Raw genomic sequence first — 22474 nt, 5'->3', positions numbered from 1 at the left:
CCCCCGCGGCTGCAGGGGGCGCTGTGCCGCGAGCTCAGCTGTCTCTTTGCGCTTGGGTAATGGCCGACGTGCTGGTGGGAGAGAGAGAAAAGGGGCTTCCTTTACAAACCCACAGGAGTAGCCAGTCTCAGTGCCTCTCTGGGTGGTGAAATGGGCTGTGGCCGGAGCAGTGACTGGAATGGCAGAGGCTGGTACACGCCGGGATGGCAAACAAAATGTAACAGAAAACTCTGCAGCCTTAGCAAGAGCTGTGGGGGTCAGGCGGACACCGGGCATTGGGTTAGAGTGTAGCAAAAAAGTCCGGAGGCAGTGGCAGAAAATAGTGAGGCTGGGCAGCAGCAGCCAGGCTTCTCTGTAGCAGCTGCTGCACGTAGCAGGGGAGATGCACCCTCCAGAAGGTCAAGGGGGTCAGGGTCCCGTGTTTTCCCCTGAGGCACCCGAGTAGATGGTGAGGGTTCTTTCCAGTATGATCAATTTAATAAGGTCCCAGTGCACCGGCTGCTCGTAGGAGCAGAGGCTCACCCATGGTAAAGAAGAAGCAGTGCCAGGTCAAGCTGGACTCCGTGGTGGCAGCAGCTTGACCATTCCCTTCTGATCCTGAGAGCAAGAGAGCGAGCCAGGAGCTGAGCATAGCCCCCTGACCTCCCAGCCAAAAATCTTGTGGTATCTCTGCCCTTCCCAAGAGAAAAGCCCCCGGCTAAGAGGCTGCAGCCATCTGCACCCCTTTCCCCCACCTTAGCCACTTGTTTTGTCTCTCTCAAGTACCAGTCGTTATTATCTTTTAGGGAAATTCCCTGGGAGAAAGGGAAAAAAAAGAAAAAAAATCCTAACCTCCAACACCATCTAAAAAAAAAATCTCTCTTTGACAAATCTTAACACTACTGCCACAGTTTGAGGTCCTGACCATAGACAGTGCTTTGCTATAGCAGATATGAAAATAAGCTTTACAATACAGACAGGAGAGCTGTCCTTAAGTTGCATTCTGACCACAATATCATCTAAGACAAGTTTTACAGTTTTTGTGCTTGCTCCAAACTAAGTATTCTTCTACATTTTACACACTTCAGAGACATTCACATCCTTGTTTAAATGAGGCTGAGGAATTCCAGTATTACATGTATACAAACATTCAATAGTATTTACTAAACAGTCCTTTTTACCCAATACCATATATTTTGAGCTTCTGCTTGTCATAGGCAATGTAATTTCAGTCTGAGCAGAAAGAACAATCAGTCTCACGCTGGCTCCTTGAGGTTTGTATTGACATAACACTATTCATCCATCCCAAAGCAGTTTTCATCATCCACCCCTGAAAAAAGCAGCCATTTCTAAACCTGAAAGCCATTTTGTTCCACCTCTGGGATTGATAGCACAGCCCTACAAGTTCAAGAAAACCAAGTGGGGGTGGGAGACCATAAGGGAAAAAACCATGCAGACAGGTCAGCCAAGAGAGGAGGAGGCATCTCACTTTTGCCAGAGAAGAGGAAAGAAAAACCAACTATATTTCTGCTTAAATCAGGTATTTCCAGTAAATAAATATAAACCAGGAATAATTAAATAGCAGGTTCTTTATAAAAATCAGCACAAGCCCCAAAGTTATCAATTATATTCTCCAGTTATTATATTCCTTATTTGGCTATTTCATACTAAGGCATCGTAAATTTCAAGGTTATGAGAGGTCTCAGATTTGTATCAGACAGGCATCTTCTTACAATGGCCTGCTCAAAAAAAGTAGTCTGGGTGAGTGAGAATAGCAGAGTACACATTCCATACTCTCCAACAAGGCCAACTCCGTAACCTGGTCTGCTGTTATGCAACTGGAGCTTGTTAAAGAAACGGGGTGGGGAGGGTCCAGAAACTCCAGCTGGTAGAGGCTGCACAAGCTGCATTTCTTGAGCCTGGGAAAGAAAGAATTCCAGGGGGACACAAAGCAGCCTCCCAGAAACTACAAAGGGTTTATTGAGAAGATGGATCTGGGCTCTTTACTGAGGTGTTCTGTGGAGGAAAAGGGACATAAATTGAAAAAAAACCTAAAAAACCCAAACAGATTCTAAAGAAAATAATTTTCACTATGGGAGTAAATTAAGGAACAAATTACCTGTAGTTCTTGGAGATTTTCAAGATGGGGCAAATCTGTGAGGACTCTGATGTGGATTTGGTGGGATTTGGGCAGGAGACCCCCAAGGGCCCTCCCAGCTGGAGTGTCCTTGTGATGTACTAACCAGTCCTTCCCAGACGCAGGCAAAAACCAGCCACTGGATGTCACCCTGCACTCATCCAACGTTGCTGCTCCCAGTGTACCGTGACAGTGGAAAGGCTTCAGAGACATCCTTGCTGAAAAGTACACAAAAGGCTGTTTTAAAAGCTTCTGAATCCCCGCCTAAGGCTGAAAACTTAATACGGACTTCAGCCAAATAAATGCCATGAGTTAAGAGTGCATTTTGAGGCCACATGAAGAGTGCTACACAACCTTGTTTAAGTGCAAACCTGACATACACATCCAGCTGTGCATGTATTTCCCCTTTGCTGGGACAAAATGAACCAAAACAGACTATGAGATCTTATCTAGTGTACATATTACTGAAACAATATTGGTGAAACTGCTGTGATTTCCATAAAGAAACTGCAAGGACAATAATCATTGTAGGGGTAAAAGAAAGATTCTAGAAAATCAAAAGCACCCTTCAATGACTCCTAACATAATATTGATTCTCCTCTCTTCTGAAAGTCAGTTCCTGTTTATTTCAGCCAGGTACAGCATGAACACTGAGGGGTCTGAATGTCAAGCTGTGTTCTTCTGGAAGTGAGCTTCACCTAAGAATGTGAAATTCAGGAAGCAGATCCGAGTTCAGCGTCAAAGCTATTGATCTTTAACTGTCAATGTCACATTAATAGTGCTGTCAACTGCAAGCACTCAAAAGTTCCCTACAGACATCCTGTGCTCCCCTGCCATTTCTCCCTTCCCCACTAATCCCAGACTTCACCATACAAGTCCAGGATCATTTTTTAATATTTGTGCTGCTAAAATTGACTTACTTCCCTACATTTGTAAAGAGAAGAAACTGAGACTTTTCTCTAAATGCAGGAGGGTCTCATTTTTCTCTTGTAGTAATCAGCATTAGCAATGGGAAGTTTAGGTTAATAATTCTGAAAAAACCAAAGCGCTGAGATTCAAGTGAATAAATAATAATTAAGGCACGTAGTACATCTTCTCTAGAGTGAGAAGACGATGTCAGACTCAACATCTCCACTCTTTTGAGTACACACACCATCCCTTGTGCAAAGAGAATCTACCCACATGCCTTCTCAGTAGAGCATTTACATAGTAAGAGATTGCCCTCAGATACGCCACAGACATAGACATCAAGAATTGCTTCATTCCTTGTATAACATCTCAGCTGACTAACGGACGAAGTTACAATTCTCTATACAACTTAAAAAAATGATCCTGCCCAAAAGTCACATAATGAAGCTAGAAGTCTATCTAGTCTATCATACCAGACTTCAGACTGTAGCATACGACATCAGTGTTTGTGTGATGACAGTTTTTACACAAGTACCTGTGACACTGTGCAGACAAAAGGTGCTATAAAGCTTCACTGGATTGGAAACTGTCCAACAGTGTACCATTAGAGACTGAATTCAGGAGACAAGAAGCTTTGTCGCTACAATATTCCTTCACAGCCAGATGCTTTATGAATACCACAAAGTCAGTCCTTATCCTACCTTCCTCAGAATTAGATTTTCAAGTAGCAAAGACAGACTCTGATGCCCTCTTCAAGCTTGCTGAGTTATTTCTCTGTACAAAAGCAATCATTGTGAACAGGGTCTCTGGTGGCAGCCAGGGAAAACGCAGAGATGAATAAAAACACACTGTCCATATTCTGTCACAATGGCTGCCAAAGAACTACTAGCAGGCTGCTTTTCTGTGAGATTCCACGTTGCCCTTTGTGCTACATTGAAAAGGATGATACATGTGTATCTGCTCCCTGGTGTATGCATCCTGCATTGAAAGTATTCTCCTCTTATTTGTTTTGCTGTCCACATATAGTATTCATGTGTACAAGCTCATACAAGCTGGTTAAAGAGCAAACAGGAGATGAAACCAGCTATGTCTGCAAGTTTTTTTTTAGAAGGACTTGGGTTAAGGATTGTGTGCAATGCCAAGGACTATAAACACTGGTCTTATTTTATACCACAGAATGTCCAGTTCTGGCCTGGAGCTCCTGCACTGTAAGTGAAGAGGAAAGGATGGTATCTTTGTGGAGATAAGTATATAAAGCTTCTTCTTGTGAAGTACAGAGCTGCATCTTCCATATCCATGTAGAACTGGATATGTTAATATCTGTAAGCAATTATATGAGACGATGCTTCAAGGAAAAACTTGTATTTTCCAATACCAAGTGCTAAATCTCACCTCACGATTTTTATTCATAGCCACAGGGAAATTTAATGTATTTTGGTGGCTGTTTGCAAACAAGTACTGCCACAGGTGCCATCTTGGTACTCGCAGTTTCCAATGTGTGTCCAGGTATGGGGGGCATTCCCACCACACAACCTATCTAAAATGGATACATGAAGACCTTATAGCAGCCCTTCAGTACTTGAAAGAGGCTTACAAGAAAGATGGGGACAAACTTTTTAGCAGGGCCTGTTGTGATAAGGCAAAACATAGATTGATTTAGATTAGACATAGGGTGTGGAGGCCAGTGGGCCTGCAGTACTAGAGGCAAAGGGTGTCCATTGGTGGGACAGTCCCTAGTACCAAAGATCCTCCCCAGGTTAGGGAGACAAAAAGGCATCCCCCCAGGATGCTTTGTTTTGCTATGTTAATGTACCCCCATTCCGCTTCCCTGGTTGGCCCATTGGCCTCCCTGCCCCTTTATACTTAGTAAGTCCGTGCCCTAGAAGATTCTCCACTCCCTGTTCCCCCATTGGCCCTTGCCCCATCATCACTCCCTCAGAGTTCTCCTATTGGTTTCCTTACCCTAACCCCGCCTGTGTACTGCCCCCATGTGCTTAGATCATTGGCCCCTTACGCTTGCTTTGCTCCTTTAGATAAACCTGGACCCTCCTATGTAATTTGTCTTTGTCCCTGGAACCCTTCATACGTATGGGTGCATTAAAACTCCTCCCATGGAACCCCACAAGAAGACCCTTCCTGCATCTTTGCCGTCAACCCATTTTCTGGAGCTATCTGTGTGTGTGTGCGTGTACATGTGTGTGAGTGTGTGGTGGTCCTGCCGAGCGGCTTCACCTTGGAGATGCTTTTGAAAGGTCGCGGCACCCTCACCATCCAGCACCACAAGCTGCTGCCGTGACAATAAGGAATTTTTTTACAATGAGGGCAGTGAAAATCTGGCCCAGGTTGGCCAAAGAGGTGGTGGATACCCCATCCCTGGAAACATTCAGGGTCAGGTTGGACAGAATGCTGAGCAACCTCCTCTAGTTGAAGATCTCCCTGGTCTTTGCAGGGGGTTTGGACTAGATGACCTTTAAAGGTCCCTTCCAACCCAAGTGATGGTTTTCCCCCTGGCTCGTTTAGAAACGAGCCAGAGCCATGGCTTCAGCTTGAAAATAACCTGTACCAACACACACAACAGGTGAGAGGCTCTTTTCCACACACTGATAAAGCCCGTATTTAGTCGCTGGTGTTTTCGTGATTGCTAGATAACTCTGGCAACTAAAAGATTTATCCCAGTGAGTAACAGATGGCTCATCCAAGGAAGGCATTTTTAATAGCTAATACATGGTCTAAGGTTATGGCAGGAAAATGCACGTCAAGATCATGCATCTAATCCCATACATAGCATATTTATACCACAGAGACTTAGAGCAATTCAAAGGCTATCAGCTTTATTAACAAGTAACAAAGCGTATGCAGATAAAAAATTTCTAAATAACAAATCCTGTGTGGGACTGTGTCCTCATCCCAAATCACTCCCTATAAAATTTTCTTGTTTTGAAGAAAGGTTATGTGTTTCAGAAACATCTATTACAGGAAGTTCTGTGTGTTCAGGAAGGGTGCCCAGGTTTCCTCCTGTCAGCTTTCCCTGGTAGCAGGAAAGAGATTGCCTGCTCTCAGTGCTAGTCACAAAAGAAGTCAATATCCTGAAAAAGAGAGTTAAGAGGAAAGATGTTTTCAGATTACTGAAGGATTAATATTCTTTTATCACCCTCCAGAGGTAAATGAATACGCTATACACAGAATATGCTATAATATATGCAAAGTACACCATAATATATTCAAAGGATTCTGGAAAAGCAAAAGGTCTTTTGTCTTTTGACTCCTTTTGCATAGCTCAGATAATTTGTTCCTGCCTTGAATTCTTAAAACTAATTAGACCCTCCCTCCTTCTCTCTTAATTTCAAAAAATTCCTTTATCTCCCTTTTTTTTTTTTTTTTTTTTTTTTCTTCTATTCCTACAATCCAATACCTGGATTGGTTAGTCATATGTAACCCTTTATCCTTAAACAGATTCATTATCCCACATGAAAAGGATGACTTAGACTGAGGCTATGCAGTACACTTGGAGAACTGCTGACTAGAAAATGCCAGTATTCTGCTTGAAAACTTCTGGCAGGGAAAAGACTTCCAGAGCATATTGCTTCCTTCCTGCTATTATCTTATCTGACTACATAGATCTGGATTCTGCAGCAGGGAATTATGACACTGTGTTGCTCATTTACATCAGAGCAGTATATCTAGTATATCCCACATCGCTGCCCACTGCAAGCAGGAGAGCAGGAGCTGCTGCAGAGCACCTGCTTCCTGGTAACAAGAGTACTCAGCCAGTGAATGGCCAATTTTAAGTGACTGAGGGAAGGCAGGCAATCCAACACCACCACTCTGATGTACACACAGCATATTATATTCAGCCCATTGTTGTGGATGCTAAAAAGCAGGAGCAGAGGAATTTTCCAGCTGCTGAAGCATTTTGTAAAGTTTTTCTTTCTCATGCTTTAGCTGAGAAACAGTGAAAGACGGTTTTGTAAACTAACTCTATCTTGCACCTGCACGGTCTTGTTTTGGCTTACTGAAGAAAATATTTTGAAATAGGCGTCATAGCATTCAGCCAATCACTCTAGGAGATGTATAGCCAAGCAGCCAATAATGTCATTTCTTTATTGCGAACCAAGTTATATAAACGAGGTGATAATTAATTAAATAATCCCGTTTTATCCTGGAATTCCGTGTCGTGATTCTCGCCGTCCCTGGAGACAACAGCGACATCTGGTGACCGGCTAACGTGTACTGCAACCGCAGCCTCTCAGAAGGTTCGTGCCAGACCGCGACTGGCCCGGCCCGCCCCCCGGGGCTGCGCGGGAATGGACTGAGACATGGAGCATAAATCCTCCAAAGAAAGCACGGTACTTTCCGCATTCGAGTCTGTCATACAGACCGCAGGAGCTAATATAAGTGATGGGGATTTTTCGGCTCAGGGGAGGACGCAGCAGTGGCCATGCTTCCCGATATCAGACTTTCTCGGGGAACAAATCTTGGCAGTTTTGCAACGGCTCGATGTGCAGCAGGAAGTGTTGCAACAGCTTGCAGCGTCTGGGTCACCGCCAGAAACGGCAGCGGGGCCTGCGGAGCTACGGGCGGCGCCGGCCGTTCCGGCCGCGCGGTTGACCGCGGGGCCAGAGGCCGCGCCGCCGGAGCTGGGACCAGTCGAGCCGCTGGCGCCGGCCTCGTCCGCGGAGCTACGGGCAGCACCGGCCGTTCTGGGCGCACGTCAGACTGCGGAGCCGGCGGGCCCGCACCCGGGATGGGCTGCGCTGCCGGGGCCAGTCGAGCCGCCAGAGCTCGACTCGTCTGCGGAGCCGGGCGCGGGGCTGGAGGCTTCGGAGCCCGCGCGAGGTGCCTCAGCCGCTGCTCCAGCCTCCGCTGCTCCAGCCTCCGCTGCCTTAGCCGCTGTTCCAGCCTCCGCTGCTCCGCCCTCAGCTGCGTGAGCCGCCGTTCCAGCCTCCGCTGCTCCACCCTCTGCAGCCCTAGCCGCTGACGTCACCACTCCGCCCGCTGGCTCAGAGTTGGCACGCCAGTCTCCTGGGAGATCATCCAGCACACCCTTGGAGAATGATTCAAGGAGCGTTACCATGGAAACGCCTGCTCTGCGGCGGGACTCCGGGGCGGCGCTCAGGCGCAAGCAGCGTTCAACGCGCCAAGTCCGCAATTGTCCTTGGACCCTCCCAGACTGTAAAGTAACTGTCTATCCTAGAGATCCGAAACGGTTCTGGGAACAGGTTAAAAGGGCTGCATTGCAGGAGGGACACCGGGAGTTGCTAGAAAGAACTGGGATGCCTGGCGGGCAAAATGCATCTGAGCGACCTGCTACCTTGTCCCAGAGTAGTGTGCAGGCAGATCAAAGCGATGTAACAATACAGCAAAGTAGTGATGATACAGATGGAATTGTCCAGGCTTTTCCGGTGCAGAAAGCTCTGCCTGACTCTGGTCAGACTGACAAACATGAGTGTTTTGCTTGGAAAGTGATTCAGGACTTGCAAACTAAGGTTGCTCAGTATGGATTAAGTTCTCCTGAGGTCATGCAGATTATTAGAGTACTGAATACTGATATGCTCTCTCCATATGATATTAAGCATTTAGGTCAGACGTTATTTCAACCTGTACAAGATTCGGTTTTTGAAGCCAATTGGAGAAAGATGGCTGAGAAGGCTGTAGCTGGGAATATGGAATTGCCTCAAACTGATCCCAGGCGTCTAGTTCCTGTGGATGCTTTTATGGGACTCAATAACTATTGGGACCCTGATGTTCAGGCTACCTGGCATCCTCAAATCCTGGAACAGATTCAAAAGGTTGGCATGACAGCTCTTATAAAGAGCTTAGATACAGCTGCTCCTAAGATGAGATATGTAAAAATATCTCAGGGGCAGAAAGAGAACTTTTTATCTTTTTTGGAAAAGGTTGCTGCAGCCTTGGAAAAGCAGGTTGAAGATGAGACCATGAGGCAGCTGTTGTGCAGACAGCTAGCAAGAGATAATGCTAATTATTACCGCAGGCCTGGTTCCTACGGTATAGCACCGTGTCCCGCAGCCATAGGGAGGAGGAGGAGGAGAAGATCCAGCAGGCAGGAGTTGTGCAGCAAGATTGATTTATTTAATTATTTTACAAACTGTTTTATAGACTTTTTTCTTCATAGCCTAATTGGACAAAGGGCCAGCCACCCCTTGGGGGTGATTGGCTAAAATCCTAAAACATCCATTGTCAAAATATTTTTCTACTATACCATAAACAAGACTTTTCAAGGCTGCAGGTGGCTTGGTTGTTTACATTCCCTGCTACCTCTTCTGTGAGAGAGAAAAGTCTCTCACGGACTTAGAAAATAACAAGAAAATCCTCTCTAGCAGCATTTTTGTATCTACAGCTAATGATAAGTGTAGAAGGATCATAGATGCTTTGCCTGGAGAACCCACATAGTTATATATAACAATATATATAATAACACAAATTGTTGATGCCTGTGCTAAGGTGGGATCTGGAGAGCATAAATCTGCTTTAGCAGCAGTTCTAAGACCTCTTCAATTAAATTCTGGTGGATCAAAAAAGAGACCTAAGGTTGAGAGCATGCAGAAACAGCTTAAACAAAGGAAGAGAAACAAGGAGAATAGGCGAGTTGTTCAATGCAAAAGATGTGGTAGGCCAGGTCATTCTTCAGACTACTGCCAGTCTATCTATCATGCCAATGGTCAATCTCTGATACGTTTAGGGAAATTGGCCAGGAATGCAAAGGGGAGTCAAATATTTCCTCAGGGCATAGGTCCTCTGAGACAGGCCTACTCAGCCAGCTTAGAGCCGGCACCCAGGGATCAGCTGGCATGGATGTGCACACCACAGCAACAGTCAACTAAGAACATTGAGAAAAAAAAAAAAGAGGGGAAGAATCTGAGTGGCAGGTGCTGGAAGGCGATGAGTCAGGCTCAGCCCAGCTGGTTGAACTAAGGGCTGTTGCCGTGGCTTTTCAGCAGTTTTCTCAGGTTCCTTTGAATTTGGTCACTGATTCTGCTTACGTAGCAGGCATAACTCAGCGCTTAGATTGTTCGCTTTTGAAGGAAGTGAGTAATGTGGCTCTGTTTTCACTATTGGAGGCCTTGTGGAGTGCAACTGAAGCTCAAGTGAATCCGTATTACATTTTGCACATTCAAAGCCACACTAATTTGTCAGGTTTCATAACAGAAGGCAATACTAGGGCTGACAGGCTAGCTAACCCTGCCTGGGTAGTGCCTCAGCCTGACAAAATTGCACAAGCTAAAGCATCGCATAATTTCTTTCATCAAAGTGCGCACACCCTGCAGAAGCAGTTTCATTGGACGCCAGCTGAGGCTTGGGACATTGTCAGTGCTTGCGCTGACTGTCACGGACTTGCTGCACCTCTGCCATCAGAGGTAAACCCCAGAGGCCTACAGGCCTTGCAGCTTTGGCAGACGGATGTAACACACATTCCTGAATTTGGCAGACTTAAGTATGTGCACGTGTCTATTGACACGTTCTCCTCAGCTGTGTGGGCGTCTGCTCGTGCTGGGGAGAAAGGCCGCGATGTCATCGCCCATTGGAAACTCTTTCACGATCTTGGGGGTACCTTCTTCCATGAAAACCGATAATGGCCCTGCCTGTGTCTCTCAGAAGACGCGGCAGTTTCTGCACCTATGGGGTGTAGATCATACTTTGGGTATTCTGCATTCTCCTACTTGCCAAGCCATTGTTGAACACGCTCATGGTACTTTGAAGCGTGTTCTGGAGAAACAAAAGGGGGGAATGCATGGATAAACCCCACAGACTAGAAAAAGTGTTATATACAATAATCACCTTACAGTGCCACCAGATTCAAACAATCCTGTTATTTTGAATAATTTTCTTTCATTGCAGTCTGCAGGCGAGACGCATCTGCCTCGAGTGAAAGTCTAGGTACAGGACCTCCTCACTAAGAAGTGGGAAGGCCCTCATGAGCTCATTGCTTGAGGTCATGGGTATGCTTGCGTTTCCACAGATACTGGGGTACGATGGCTACCTGCAAGATGCGTTCGCCCTGACCTGTGGCACCAGAAGCAGAACAGGCAACCTCCAAGGCAACCTTCAAATGATGACCAGAATGCAGATCATTCCAACAGTGAAAGTTACCTTTTTGGGAGGAAAAAAACCCTGAAATAAAAGGAGGGTTGAAAACACAGAGGACCCCACGTTACTGCTCTCTTTTAGGCTTCTCTCCAGTGCAGCAGGTATCCCCCTCAATGCTTTTCCCCATTGAGTTCCCTATTGGACATTCCTTCACACAATGCTGTTTGTCCTCCATGCTGATTCATTGTTCAGCTTTGGGCATCATCAGATCTCCTGATTTAAATGGCAATCCCTTCCAAAAAGAGGCCATCTTACATCAATATTGGGCTTTGCAGGTGCAAGGCTGTGAAAGCAAGGCAAAAACACTGCCAGTGGTTTGGGAGAAGATTACAGAGCTTTGGGCAAGATTACAGACTTTGGGCAAGAAATCTTTGGGCAAGATTTCGATTTGCAGGTGGAAGGCTGGTGGTGGAAGGCTGGTGGTGGAAGGCTAGTGGTACAACACTAGCTCTATATGAAACAGCTCCTTTAAGGGATATTTCTGGAGCAGGCAGCACACCCACACACAGACGGGTCAAGATGTGCTATAGACTATTTTAAATGTGAATGAAGAGTCTTATCCTTAAAGTCACATTTGCAAAATAAGCTGAAATCAGTAGATGTCTCTGTATCACCCTTTGTTTTCATTGCAGTGTTCCTGCATAGCAACAGTGTGAAGGAAGGGTGAAAGGACTGGAAGTCTGTGTCACTGACTTCCCAATAAAAGCTCAGCATTGCAGCCTGGCAATGTCCCCCAAGTCAGTCTTCAGGCTGAGACATCCCTTTAGCCTACCTCTGCTTCCAGTTCAGTTTGTCATGCAGCAGACTGGCTGTCATATTACTGAGAAAAGAGCTTAAATGCATATTGTAGTAGTTCTTTCATGCTTTTTGGCTAACTAATTGCTGCAATGCTTCTGGGCCAAATTCAGAATAACCTAATGCAATGTCAAGAAAAGCAATCACTTAACCAAGATGTGTTGCCCAAATAAAGCTTGTCTGCTGCAAATCCTTGCAACCATTAACATGGCACAAAGTTCTTCCTTTCACTTATTTCCTCTGTGTTAATGAAACCCATGTAATAATCTGGACCTAGGATTGTAGACACCAGATATGATTTCAAGATTGACACACTAATTGTATTTTGCCATATGGTGCAAAACAACATATAGCTAAAAATATTGAGGATGGATGAAGGCAAGTACTTTAAACCTAACACTTAATAAGCTACCCGTAACTATTAGTTGTAAGCCAAACCATACTGGCTTCTGAGAAAGGATCCTCCTCTTCCACTCCTCTGTGAAGTGTTTCAGATATTTTGTAAAAATACAATTTTTTTGAGTAAAATGCACTACTGTGCATTATCAGGGACAATCATCCTTTCAGAAATGCAGCCTGCTTACTCACAGAATGCTAATGTGTTTCCAAAACCCTTTAAACTCAGTTTTTTGACACACCATTAGCTTTGTAATGGGAAAGCAAGCATGGTCTCACAGTAATCACAAGTTCTGTATGATAGTGTCCATCTATATATACAATTAATAGAAGGAGCACTAGTTACTGAAGTAACATTACTGAAGTTTATGGCACAGTATCCAGGCTGCAATATCTAAAAAAGAAAGCTTTGGGTAGAACTTACGTGACCTTAAAGGAATACTATTCAAATCAAAAGGATCAAGCCTTTATTGCAATATTTACAATGTCTGCTGTATCAGAGGTTATGTTAGGGATTTTATTGAGGTTATTTGCCTGTATAAATGCCCAAAGATTGGATTCCTAAGCATCTCTGATATGCTACAATCAACTGCAACAATAATGATTTATTTTTACAGCAAATTAGCATTACATAGCCAAGTATAATTACGTAGCCACCTGTGGGGTATGCCCAGCCCCTGCCCTGGAGGGATGTCTGCTGAGATAAGAAGATTGCATAATCGCCCAGCAGGACTCCCTTGAAAGACAACCACTTCTTTAGTCATGGCGAGAAAAGTCAGACCCAGAATCCTCTAGGAGACCCTATGCAGATCCTTTGTAACCCATTGGCCTTTACCCCCTGGCACCCATCCCCTGTATCCCTATAAAAGCTAGCCCTCTGCCCCTTCGAGACACAGATGCTTGCCTGTAGCTCTCCTTCGCTGGAGTATGGACCAATAAAGCTACCTTTGTGCGGAACCAGCTACTCAAGCCTCTCATCTCTCTCTGGTCTGGCTTGGCCTGGAGGCTGCCCTGCAGAGCTGAGCTGAAATCATGAGCTGACCATCACTAAAGAGCTGACAGTCTGCATGGGCCCTCCTAGCTAGCAGCTGAGGGAAGACACTGGGCCTTGGGAAGGCAATTCCTTTCAGGACCATCTTTCCAGACTGGTCACCCCTTCCTGGGTCAGAGCCACTGACCCCTTCACCAGCTGTAATAGCCACCTGCGGAGAGAAACAATGGACTCTACATGATTCAATGTGAATCAAGCAGAAGCCATTTTACTGATAACTACTGTCCCTAATATACAATTCTTGCTTTCCCTAGACACGATCATGCATATTTATTATTGGTTAAGGCCTATTTTCACACGCTACTTTATGCTTTATGATTGGCTCTTGTATGTGTGTCACATCATCTGTCGTGTATGTCACAACCGTCCTTCAGTTTGCATTTTCTTATCCTTTTCTTCCTTTTTCTCAGGATTATGCTTTGTTGCTTGTTCTTTGTTCACATCCTCCCCAATGCTGCTTGTTCCTTTCTCACAACCTCCCTATGGACTCTTCCCCTGCGTATGTGCTCAAGTCCTTCTGTCTTACATGCTCTGGGTTTTCTATTTTATGGCTGGTTCACGATATGTCCATTTTCTAGTAAAAACATGGTTTCCGCATTTCCCCCTTTCTTTCCTTGAACCAGCTGTATGCTATGCATTGATTTCTGCACCATTCTGGAAATACAAGTGATTAAACATGGCAAAACAATCAATAAACAAATAAAGATGCCCCAATTGTAAGGATTTGTTTGATAATATCTTTCAACCACCTAGTAAGCCAAATCCTTCCAACCACCTGTCTAGTCCATGTCCTGTCAGGATCTTTTTCATGTTTTCCTGTGTTTCCTTAAGCCTTCTATGGATAGATACAGAATGATCAGATAAATTCATACAAAACATTCCCTCAAAGTCCTCACAACCATGTCCTTGCACTAGCAGCAAAAAATCAATAGCAGCCCTATTCTGTAATAATGCATGCCTTATACTATCTGCATCAACTAACATGCCAGTGATAATATTCAATGTGATGTTTAATTGTCTGGCCATCCAGCAAGCCCGCTTTTTAAAGTTATGTAAGGCTCTGGCTGCAGCGACACCTGGTGTTAATAAGGAAGTAATAACCCTTGATAGTGTTGACCAAAACTGAATCTTTTCATTACATTCAGGACCTAACTGAGACACACTTCGTCGTGATTGTTGTGGTAGGTTCTTTGTAAAGTTCCATACAGTATGATTTAGTAGGTCTATCTTGGAAGGCTTAAACAAAGTAAGTTTTCCCAAAAAACATGGTCCCCCTATCACTTGTGACTGTATCTCTTGCCATGCTGCATCCCCACAAATTAAAAATATGCCAGGTGGTAGCTGTTTAGCTATATCATTATTCCAAAGAGCAGCAGATGGATTGTTTACTTCATGCACAAATTGGTGTGGGCAAAACAAATACTCATTCTGCTGGTACCCTATTTTCTGAGTTTGATTTGGAACACATTGATGGTATTCTGGTGCTTTGTGTGAGACGTTTTGGAAATAGCCATAATTTATTTCCAGGTTTTGCTGTCTGGTTCTATTAAGACACGCCAGAACACTGTAAACATTACCAAATTCAACACAACTGCAGTTCTTTCCCATTGAGCCTAACAGTGTAAGTTCTTGGGGCTCTACTGAAGTTGCATTAAGTGCCAAAAGCAAGTCTTTAGTACAACTAGCTATGGCTCCTGCTGCTTGTGAGCTGATAATGTAGCATTAAGCATTAAGCATTACAAGTAGCAGGAATTGGTCTATTTATATAGCCCTTAAATCGGTCAGGGTTAAAGTCAGGTATGCCTATCAAGCAAGTATGGAATGGATCAGCTGGCATAGCCATAGACAGACAAAAGGAACCCTGCTTAGTAACATTAGCAAAAGTAACTGACACATTTTGTCACGGCACTACTTCCAGAATATCATGTGCTTTGACTGCTGTTATAAGGGTTAACAGTAAAAATGCGATGACTGAAATTTTCCCACTGGGCCCCATTTTTCCTGCATTCTCTCCTTCCAATGCGTTAAAAGCCATGACCAGTCATCTTCAGGTACCCACCAATATTCAGCCTCTTTTGGCAAAGGAATCTTGTTCCAACACAAAACTTGTTCTACTCCTACTTTACGTTCTTCTGCAGTATGTATTTCTTTACAATTTTTCGTAACAAGATTAATACTACTGCAATACCATCTTGCATCACAAGTTAAGCATACACGCAATACCCATGGTTTAAAATTTCCACAGTCTGAATCAGGACATTTGAGGTGTAGCTGACGTGAGACCTCAATTTTCAGCATCAGCACACAGGCTGGGGTTGCTATCTTTCTCCAGCCATGGTTTCACCCACTTTGCAGGCACCCAGTATAATCCCGTGTCTGTGGAAACACATGCATACCCCCTTCCCCAAGTTAGTAATTGCATTGGTCCTTCCCATTGCCCTGTAGCCCCATTTTTTACCCATACTTTCCCACTATCGCGTGGAGTTTCATTTAAGCCCCCTTTTAGTCCTGCCCCATGTTTTACCGCAGGAGGAACAAGATTATCACCTGGGATATGTAGATAATTCATTACATAGACAGCTTTTTCCAAGCAGGCTTGAGGCGAAAGGGACAATTCTGCCCCTTCTTGTTTGTGAAGCAATTGCTTCAGGGTATGATGGGTGCATTCCATGATAGCTTGCCCCGTGGGAGAATGTGGAGTCCCAGTGATAGGAACAATACCCCATAAATTGCAAAAGGTGGCAAAATTATGACCGGTATAACCCAGGCCGTTATCAGTTTTCAAGGTATGTGGAATCCCAAGGGCAGCAAGAGCTGTGCGTAAATGTTTTAGAACATGTTTTGTGGTTTCCTCCTGTTTGTACAGTGGCCCATACTGCAAAAGAAAAACAGTCAACAGACACATTAATAAATCTGAATCAGCCAAACTCTGGAAAATGCGTTACATCCATTTGCCATAATTCCAAGGGTCCAAGTCCTCTAGGATTAACTGCTGTCCCCATTGCCTGATGAAGTTGTTGACAATCACTGCAAGACGCCACAATAGCTTGTGTATCAGTCCAGGAAATATGAAATTGCCAGTGCAGGACCTTTGCTGATTGATGAAAAAATTGATGCAACTGCGCTGCTTCTTGAAATTTATTTCCTGCAGGAGCAGCCCAGGCAGGAGAAACTAAATAATCTGCTCATGCATTGCCTTCGGCTAGGCTACACTGTAACTTAGAATAACTACGACTAGGAGTAACAAAATAAACACAGTGTCTTTTTGATAAAGCAAAAAGCAAGTGGTGAAAAAGCAAGCAGCGAAAAAGCAAATATAGGTCATGGTTATTCAATTCCTTTAACAATGCACGTTCTAAGCGACAAGTTACTCCTACCAATAAAGTGAATCACATACAACATTAATTGGCTGATCATTCCATTTTTCAAATACTACTGCTACTGCCAATAACTCTAAGTACTGAGTAGAGTGGCTGTTTGTTTCATGTAAAACTTCCTGTTTCCACTGCCCTTTCTCTCTCCAAACATAAGTAACCTTCCCAGTTTTGCCACTGGCATCAGTGAAAATCGTTATTCCATGAACTGGCTTAGAAGAGCAAAGGGATTTTGAAATTATCTCAGTATTTGTTACAAATGTGAGCATTTTATGTCCGGGCGTATAAACACTGAGTTTGCCTGTAAACTCCAAAGTAGCAATTTGCAAGTCTCTGCTATGTCTTAGCATCCAATTTAAATATACTCTAGTTGTTGGCACAATAATTTCTGCAGGCTCTGATCCAGATATTTCTATTACCCAGTTTTGGCTTTTCATTATAATATGAGCTAATAATTCCACAGGTGTCATTATAGTTTTCTTTGGTTGTGCTGGCAAAAAGATCCATTCCAATATACACAATGGATCTGGCTGTTGGTCCCATTGAAAATAACTGCAAACACATATTTTTGGCTAAATATAGCTACTGCAATATTCAAATCTGGATCCAGTGGGACGTATAGCCTTGTACAATTTTTTGCCCAATATTTTCAAGAGCCTTTTGTGCTGCTTCAGTTAAGTTTTGAGGAGCATTAATACCCCCTCCTCCTGACAATACATGTAACAGAGCTTGTAAATCTGAATTGGTGATATGACATATTGTCCACGCCCAATTAATATCACCTACTATTTTTTGAACATCGTTAAGGATTTTAATAGTAGGGTTTAACTCGATTTTCTATGGCCTTACTGTGGTTTGATCTATTATTGAACCCAAATATTTCCATGGTGGCATCTGTTGTATTTTTTTCTGGTGCAATAACCAATCCTTTCATTTTCAACTATAGTTCTAATTCTATAATAATTTGTTCTCTGTCCAACTGCATTCCTGCAATCAAAAGATCATCCATATAATGATAAACAATTAATTCTGGATGCTGTTGCCTGAATGGTGTCAATGCCCAGGCCACAAACAATTGGCACATAGTAGGGGAATTTTTCATACTTTGTGGCAAAATGGTCCATTCATATCTCTTGTAGGGTTCTTGCTTGTTAACAGAGGGAACAGAAAAAGCAAGTATTTCACAATCTTCTGGATGCAATGGAATGGTGAAAAAACAATCTTTTAAATCAATTTTCAGTATTTCCCAATGTTTTGGAATCATACTGGGGGATGGTAATCCTGGCTGAAGTACTCCTGTGTCTTCCATTACCTTACTTACTTCCCTTAAATCATGTAACAAATGCCACTTGCCACTCTTTTTAGAAATAGTCCTTGTTTCCCACAAGGTTCCTTGTTTTATCTCCCTGACCTTGTTTTACAAGCAGCATTACAGCCACAGCAAATGCTTCAGCCATTAAAATAGCATTTTCTGCTGGCATCCCAACTTTTTCACACACCTCCATCATATCTACTGTTGAAGCAGTGCAAGGGAGTGCCATCAGAATTCTTCTGCATGCCGAATTAGCATTTTGAACTGCTAGGGACAAAAGTACAGAATCCCTTGCTGCTTCAGGAATGCTAGACTTTTGAATACTTTCTCACAATCGATCCAAAAAGGACATGTATGTTTCGGTTGGTCCTTGTGCTACTTTAGTAAAAGGTAGCACTATTTTGCCATCCTCAGGCATTTGCCTCAGAGCCTCTTGAGCTGCATGGGCTGACTGATGTAAAATCTGTACATTCATTCGGTTCTGTACTTGAGCATCAATAAATGTGCCTGTTCCTGTTAGCATTTCTACAGATACATATTTCAAAGGATCACCATCATCCCTGTATAAGTTAGCTACAGCAGCTTGTTGACATAAATCAGTCCACTTAGACTTCCACAATATATATTGCATCCCTGTAATTAATAATTGCATTAATTGTTGACAATCATAAAGGCAAAGAATATTGGACCCAAAGATGTTATCAATAAATAACTGTGTGAAAGAATTTTGCAACCCATAATCACGAACTGATTTTCTAGCTTCTTTAATCACCTCCCAAACAAAAGGTGTCCAGTGGTTAGGTTTCTGGCCCCCGCCAGGATCTCTGCCTCCCAACACTACTGGATAAGCCCCAGGAATAAATTCTCCCTCTATTATGGCATGCTGTATAACTCCTTTCCAGAATTTCTCAAAATAGCTTGGCCCTGACCCATCATTTGGCCCTGATCCACCACCCTCTCTCTGTTTTCCCTCTCTCTTCTGTAACTCTTCTGTTTCCATTTCCTTACATTGAATCTGCTGCAAACAATCCCACTCTGACTCTCCCCCCAAATCCTGAGTTACTTGCTTAAGTCTTTCCTTCTGTCTGATGTTTCTTATGTCATTTTCCCATATGGTTTGCAGCAGTCTCTCCCACTCCGCATTCTGTTGTTCTTGTAATTGCTGTTCCATTGTCGGCCGTGCACGCTCCTGCTCTTCTGTCTTCCAGAGTACCTTGAGACCCCAGTCTGCTGCAGGCGGCGGTGGTGCGGGAACAGCACAAGGTGACGGAGGTGGAAAAGAGAAGTCTCCCCCCGAAGGGATAGGTGGCAGAGGTGGATACTCAGTGTCAACTTCCATAGGTGCCGCTGGAAGTGGCTAAGATTGTGTTGGGGCTGTAGGCACAGCAGGTATCTCCTCAGGGACACTTGAATACGGTAAGGGAGGTTCAAAAGCCGTGATAACAGGGCAGGCTATCGGGGCTGCTGCAAATGCCCTGTGTGGCCTCATATGAAAGCAGCTGCCCGCTCTGCTTTCGTATCTTGCAAGGTCACATAAACTAATTTCCACGCTGTAGCCAAAGAACGGGTTTCCTTATCCCCGTTGCTAACAGCGTCCCACAGGCGGTCACCCACTCCCTTCCAAGTTTCTAAATTAAAAGCTGTATTTGGCTCGGGTGCATAGCTGTTTTGTTGGCACCATTGCAACAATCGTCTCAATGTGGACTCCTCATATTTCACCCCTCTCATAGAGAGTATTTTTAACAGTAACCTGACTATGGCCCCTTCTTCTGCAGAAACCTTCTGCCCCATAGCTGCACCAGCTGTTTACCTCAAGGGTATCCTGTTGCACCGTCTCTTGATAAATCCCAGAGCTCCCTTGCTCCCCTGGCTCACAGCCCAGCGGCGCCAGAATCTCCAGGCGGTCTTCTCTGTCGGGGTGTCTCCTCCACTTCTTTTTGAAGTATCACAATCGAGGTCACCATCTGTGGAGAGAAACAATGGACTCTACATGATTCAGTGTGAACCAAGCAGAAGCCATTTTACTGATAACTACTGTCCCTAATATACAATTCTTGCTTTCCCTAGACACGATCGTGCCTATTTATTATTGGTTAAGGCCTATTTTCACACGCTACTTTATGCTTTATGATTGGCTCTTGTATGTGTGTCACATCATCTGTCGTGTATGTCACAACTGTCCTTCAGTTTGCATTTTCTTATCCTTTTCTTCCTTTTTCTCAGGATTATGCTTTGTTGCTTGTTCCTTTCTCACAACCTCCCTATGGACTCTTCCCCTGTGTACATGCTCAGATCCTTCTGTCTTACATGCTCTGGGTTTTCTATTTTATGGCTGGTTCATGATATGTCCATTTTCTAGTGAAAACATGGTTTCCACAGCCATCTGGGCTTTTGTCAATTCTTACCCTTGTAGGAGTGTCTTACTTGCTTCTTGATAGACATGTTGTTCTGAGACCAAACTGCTAGGGAAATAACCAACTGTCCCCATATGGTCTTCATACTGTTCTCCATAAACCTTCAAGCAAGGAGATGTATAATTAGATACCTTAAAACACCCCTCATCTGGTTTGAGCTGGTTTATCACTTAGTCAAAAGGAGTTACCAGTAGTGTTCTTAGTCTGGTTTTACATTTCCTAGGTTCTAATCAGCTGGCACATGAAACTAAGCATTGACAGAAGTTCTGATCTAGGCATACATTTTTTGAGTAAATGAATACTTGCTTATAGTTTATCTGGATGTTTTTGTAAACACAGCTGATCTTTATCTTTGCTTCCCTTAAATTTAAGACTTTAATGGCCCCTGAGATAAAAGCTTTCTCCTCCACCATTTTCATAAACAGCCATAGAAATTAACTGTTGAGCCCTTCTGTAAAGATTCAGTTCATAATTACCATATAGCTATTAAGATATTTCATTTTAAAAAAGAAAAATATTAAAGCCCTTCAAGTCTCCTCAACCAGTTTAAACATTCACTTTTAAAACTAAGTTGGTGCTTTAAGCCCCACAAGAGCTCAGCATTTGCATCCATTTCTTGACAGTAATGCGTGTTAATCTACTTCTAGTTTGTTCATATACACAAGAATCAACTCTTATACTTGCAGCCCAGAATTCTCCAGAGTCTTTTTCATTCATTAGTTTTGAATAAACATAAATCAACTGTCCCTTCTTAATATTAATGAAGCTGCAGTCTGAAGCATTATAATCCTCTTCTGCTCTGGCAGGGGAAATAGTGTCTGGGGAAACAAAAAAAAGCAACAAAAGAATGAGGTGGATGGCTTTAAATGCATACATACTTTTACAGAAATATAAATACACGTGACCTTGTATGTATACATATAAAAGTAGGTTATCTTGAAACAGTAAAAGTCTTCAAGAATTTGTTCTGTGCATTTTTCTATTCTCCAGTAAGCAAAATAACAGCTTAAGATGCCATTTCATCGGTGAAAAGTTATAATCTCTCTCTACAATTTTTACTTAAGTGAAAATGTCCCTTTACAAAACCCTCGGCTGTGGCTGTGGTGCAGACGAGGGCTGTGTCCCATTTTTCAGTAAAACTGCATGTGACATTCTACACAGCCACTTGACAAGACAAATATATGACAGAGTTAAATAAGCAAAGTAGTTTTCCCTGCACCTCCACCATTATTTTTGAGACTGTTTTGTCCTCTAAGTTAAAACAAATTTGCTTACAGACACAGTCATCAGCAGCACACAGCTTCTTGCTGATAAGCTTCTCCATAAAAATTCCAGTTGCAAGAGGACACATTAATCTGAGACACAAAAGTAAAATCATCAAATAAACACTTTGTGTCATTTTTCTTTGCTGCAGCACTTACTGAGTGTGGGCAAGGTCCAGCAATCCCCATCTTTTATGGAAGAGGCAAACACCTGGACAAACACACCGAGCTAATAGGAAGGGGCTGTGGCGACATTCCATCCCACCAGAGGAGCCGGAGGCAGGGAGAAAACCTCAGGGCTGACTTACAAAGCTGAATCCCCTCCCAAAGCCATTCTGTATTAACATTTCAATCAGCAACTGTATTATTTAAACATGCTAAGCCCTCCTAGAGTTGTCCATAGCCTTAAGCGTACTTCAGGCAAAGTCTGAGAATGAAAATTAAGTCAGACCCTGGTAAGAAGCAAATGATATTACATCCTTCTTAATCCTCCTGTCCTTAATTTTCCCAAATGCTCACTGGCAAGCACAATCTGCCCTGGACCAAAAACCCTCACTGGCGGAGATTCCCCTGCTCCTGTCTACAGAAAGGACCTATTGGGATGATAGCAGATGGATGCAATGTAAACAAACAATTAGGGAGCTGCAAGGCAGGAAAAGGCTTTGCAAGTCAGCAATTAGAATTTGAAATCTAAGAATTCAAGCACTGTGTACTTGTACAGGCAAGATCCCTTCCACAG

The 22474-nt window shown here is 43.6% G+C and overlaps 1 protein-coding gene and 1 long non-coding RNA gene across 2 annotated transcripts; one reads left to right on the top strand and one right to left on the bottom strand.

Moving 5' to 3' along the window:
• The first annotated feature begins 7287 nt into the window (after window positions 1-7287).
• LOC138107608 (uncharacterized) lies at window positions 7288-14093 on the top strand. Its single transcript, XR_011149637.1, has 2 exons — window positions 7288-10921; window positions 11004-14093. It is a non-coding gene; the product is annotated as an uncharacterized lncRNA (long non-coding RNA).
• A 5732-nt stretch (window positions 14094-19825) lies between these two features.
• On the bottom strand, window positions 19826-21872 carry OTOR (otoraplin). The gene is made up of 3 exons (XM_069008443.1): window positions 21749-21872; window positions 21146-21291; window positions 19826-20574 (listed from the first exon to the last, which is right to left on the bottom strand). Exons 1-3 carry the CDS (start codon window positions 21870-21872, stop codon window positions 20461-20463), a joined length of 384 nt encoding a protein of 127 aa, XP_068864544.1. The 3' UTR covers window positions 19826-20460.
• Between the last annotated feature and the right edge of the window lie 602 nt (window positions 21873-22474).

The sequence above is a fragment of the Aphelocoma coerulescens genome, chromosome 3 (genome assembly GCF_041296385.1).
Source record: "Aphelocoma coerulescens isolate FSJ_1873_10779 chromosome 3, UR_Acoe_1.0, whole genome shotgun sequence".
Taxonomy (NCBI): domain Eukaryota; kingdom Metazoa; phylum Chordata; class Aves; order Passeriformes; family Corvidae; genus Aphelocoma; species Aphelocoma coerulescens.
The sequence above is the reverse complement of the archived record's forward strand: the minus strand, read 5'-3'. Positions and strand labels throughout refer to the sequence as shown.

Excerpts from the sequence above, each read along its gene's own strand:
- OTOR (XM_069008443.1), bottom strand. The coding sequence starts at position 21,872 with ATGACACAAAGTGTTTATTTGATGATTTTACTTTTGTGTCTCAGATTA. Across the intron at positions 21,292-21,748 it reads TGCTGCTGATGACTGTGTCT|ACACTATTTCCCCTGCCAGA; the intron begins GTAAGCAAATTT and ends TTGTTTCCCCAG. Across the intron at positions 20,575-21,145 it reads TCTGGGCTGCAAGTATAAGA|GTTTATGGAGAACAGTATGA; the intron begins GTTGATTCTTGT and ends CCTTGCTTGAAG.